General features: G+C 31.6%; 1 protein-coding gene across 1 annotated transcript in view; it reads right to left on the bottom strand.

Annotated features, from left to right (window-relative positions):
• Window positions 1–295: 295 nt before the first annotated feature.
• LOC106476883 (DNA polymerase iota-like) overlaps window positions 296–4,005 on the bottom strand; it is a gene marked incomplete at its 3' end in the record, with an annotated part of 9,588 nt that continues 5,878 nt past the window's right edge. Inside the window, exons 2-6 of the mRNA XM_022380621.1 lie at window positions 2,749–2,871; window positions 2,282–2,446; window positions 1,483–1,632; window positions 789–1,040; window positions 296–539 (exon numbers count right to left, since the gene is read on the bottom strand). Coding sequence (XP_022236329.1) covers window positions 296–539; window positions 789–1,040; window positions 1,483–1,632; window positions 2,282–2,446; window positions 2,749–2,871 — 934 coding nt within the window. The remainder of the gene's footprint in view (window positions 540–788; window positions 1,041–1,482; window positions 1,633–2,281; window positions 2,447–2,748; window positions 2,872–4,005) is intronic.

The following is a 4,005-nucleotide window of genomic DNA, read 5'->3' as shown; positions in this document are numbered from 1 at the left end:
CACTATTAACTGTGGATATATATATAACTCTAGTTAGAAATAACCAACCACTATTAACTGTGGATATATATATAACTCTAGTTAGAAATAACCAACCACTATTAACTGTGGATATACATAACTCTAGTTAGAAATAACCAACCACTATTAACTGTGGATATATATATAACTCTGGTTAGAAATAACCATCCACTATTAACTGTGGATATATATAACTCTAGTTAGAAATAGCCAACCACTACTAAACAATAGTTAAATACAAAACAGCATTCACATTTGTTTTAACAAAATTTACAGAGACAGTTGGGGGTCATCTAATAATAAAATATGAATTATAGCTTTAAAAATGAAATAGCTCACTTGAGGTTTTCCTGAGGGAACAACAGGAGTTGTATCAACACCAAAGGAGAGATGTTTTAATCGTTTAGCTTGCTGTGATCCAAATTTTTCTTCGAGAGATGAAAGATCACACAGCTGAAGATCTCTGATCAAATTTATATTCATACTAGTGAGGTTTTTATAAGTTGCTGAACCAATGCCTGAGAATATGTCAACATAAAAATCAAACAATTTACTTGCATGCATATAGATAGAAAGCATACGACATCTCGTCAACAATACAAAACCACCAGTTAAAAATCTATTGTTATTATACCATAGAAAATAAATATAAAACTTAAGTTTTCACTCAGTTTACGTTACTTATCGATAAGTGGTTTGTGCTAAAGAAAGATATTACGAAGGTGTTTTAAATTAACACAGCTACACATAAAGTCATCAACAGTTACCTGGGATGTCTCTTACAGTATTCAGAGATTTCAACAGATCTTCAATCTGTTTTGGAAACAGAGTGGTTTGCTGGTTTGGCTTGTGAGAGCCGCACACCAGTTTTGCTAAAAGTTTGTTATGAGCAATTCCTGCACACGTCGTTAGACCTAATTCTGAGTAAATCCTGTCTCGCATTTCTTGAGCTATATGTGATGCTTCTTGAAGTCGAGAGTAACAACCACAGCTGCAAGATTTAGAGAGTACGCCACTTCCTGTATCGAACAGTATTTAATAAAACTTTTTAATGATACAGAAGTATTCACAAGTTATTAAAAGTGTCGTTATAAAACTATACAACCTTCGTAACAGTTGAAGAAAATAACCTTCATATTAACCTGTTTAATATCTGACAATCTATGAAGAAAATAACCTTCATATTAACCTGTTTAGTACCTTCATAGATTGTCAATGTACTAAACAGGTTAATATGAGGGTTATTCTCCAGGTTAATATGAAGGTTATTCTCTTCATAGATTGTCTGTACTAAATTCATAGATTGTCATGAGGGTTATTCTGTCAGGTACTAAACAGGTTAATAAAGGTTATTCTATTCATAGATTCATATTAATCTGTTTAGTACCTGACAATCTATGAATAGAATAACCCTCATATTAACCTGTTTAGTACATGATAATCTATGAAGAAATAATTTACCTTCCAAATAAATATGGCCACTAACTAATGATTCTGCACCATTACTGGTGAACTGGCTTGTTTGGTGGTCATGTACCAAACTTGTGATGTCAATAAAATTTTCATCAAACCCAAGACGCTCCACTAACGGTGAGAATTCTTGTAAAATTCCTACAAGAACACAGAGTCCTACTACATATCTGTTAATGTTATAACGCATAACAACAAAAAGGATCAGTTGATTTTAAAAATACCAAAGAGGGTAAAATTATGGAGAAGGATATCTTTAAAACAATATCGAAACGTTAAAGACAAACAACAATGAAAGTGAAGTACTACATTCGCTGAAATTATGGTTTTAATGAGATCCACAAACGGCTAAAAAAAAAACCAATATAATTTAAAAATACAGGAAGTTAAACATTTTGTATTTAAGAATCCCCCTGTGGTGATTATCTTAGAAATACTTGCACCTTTACTTTTTGAACAGCTCTTGTTTTTTGATAAACATATTTTAAATAATATATTAAAATACATAGGTGTGTGAAGTTGGAATTAACAAAGTAAATGTAAGCAGATTTTATTCAGAATTGACCTATAATTAAATGAAGTAAACAAGACAGTCAATCTTTGGGTTACGCTGGTGTAAAATTTTTAGAAAACACTTCAATACTTTGAAATATTTAATGATACCACCTGTATAAAACCAATTGTAGCAATGTAAGAGATTTTTCACGAAGGCTATAATATATCCTCTAGAGATCTGAATGTCACATTGACGTACACTGTATGATCTTCAGACCTCTTGAATTTCACTCACCTGTCACTCTATAGGAAACTTCTCTATATGCTGTTAGGTCTTCTCCAGATACCAGAACAAGCTGAGGACAAATTTGTATGGCATCTTTGACAAACATCAGTTTTTGAACTCCAAGTTCTCGTGCTACGTAGTTACAAGTAACTACCAAGTTTTTCTGCTTAATTCCTAAAATAAAACCAATACCAATATTCATCTGACTATTTCTAGTTTCCCAGGGTTTAGACCATTACCTAACGAGTCAATACTACAATCAACACATGCTTCTAGGACAGAAACTAGAAGGTAAATATAAACCAAACACAAACTTGAAACTGTCCTAGGTTCAAATTATAAACAATAATATCTTTTCAATACAAGGGAAACCTTTAGCAGACAAAAGTGGCTATCAACAATCTTGTTACACGACTAAACAGTTGTGTTATTTATTTCATCAAACCATAAGAATTATTAAACATCACATGACTAACCTAATGGTTTTGTTTTCAGTTCAGGATTTTTTATCATTTCAACCTGAGCGTAGAAACAATCAATATCAATGTGAACTATAACTCTTTCATGGGGCCTTCTGGAGGAAATCTGGGCCTTGACATCTGTGAAAATACCAATAAACACCGTATATTACAAAACATTCACATTACTTTCATTATATTATTATCTTATTATATGTATTTCTAAGTTCTTTTCAAGATCAGGAAATATAACCTTGTTTCTCGGATACCGTTTCTTATTCTATCAATCTACTCCAAAAACAATACAGAAAAAAACTGAAATCCAGCATGTACTATAAAATTATTTAAAACAAACTAATCTATTGACTTCACATTGATACTTAAGTAGTACTACTTTAATATTATGTTGTGAACCTGACTCCGAATGAACCAATAACTACAACAACAGAAGACATAGCACCGTTAGAAACAATATTAATCTACAAATAACCACAACAATAGAAGACATAGCACCATTACAAACAATATTAATCTACAAATAACCACAACAACAGAAGACATAGCACTGTTACAAACAATATTAACCTACAAATAACCACAACTACAGAAGACATAGCACCATTACAAACAATATTAATCTACAAATAACCACAACTACAGAAAACACAGCACTGTTACAAACAATATTAACCTACAAATAACCACAACTACAGAAGACATAGCACCATTACAAACAATATTAACCTACAAATAACCACAACAACAGAAAACACAGCACTGTTACAAACAATATTGATCTACAAATAACCACAACTACAGAAGACATAGCACCATTACAAACAATATTAACCTACAAATAACCACAACAACAGAAGACATAGCACCATTACAAACAATATTAACCTACAAATAACCACAACTACAGAAGACATAGCACCATTACAAACAATATTAATCTACAAATAACCACAACAGATAACACAGTACCGTTACAACTAGTATTAACCTACAAATAACCACAACAACAGAAGACATAGCACCATTACAAACAATATTAATCTACAAATAACCACAACAGATAACACAGTACCGTTACAACTAGTATTAACCTACAAATAACCACAACAACAGAAGACACAGTACTATTACAAACAATATTAACCTACAAATAACCACAACAACAGAAGACACAGCACCGTTACAACTAGTATTAATCTACAAATAACCACAACAGATAACACAGTACCGTTAAAAACAATATTAACCTACAAATAA

Source organism: Limulus polyphemus, unplaced genomic scaffold (genome assembly GCF_000517525.1).
Source record: "Limulus polyphemus unplaced genomic scaffold, Limulus_polyphemus-2.1.2 Scaffold11954, whole genome shotgun sequence".
NCBI lineage: Eukaryota > Metazoa > Arthropoda > Merostomata > Xiphosura > Limulidae > Limulus > Limulus polyphemus.
This window is presented reverse-complemented; position numbering and strand designations above follow the sequence as displayed.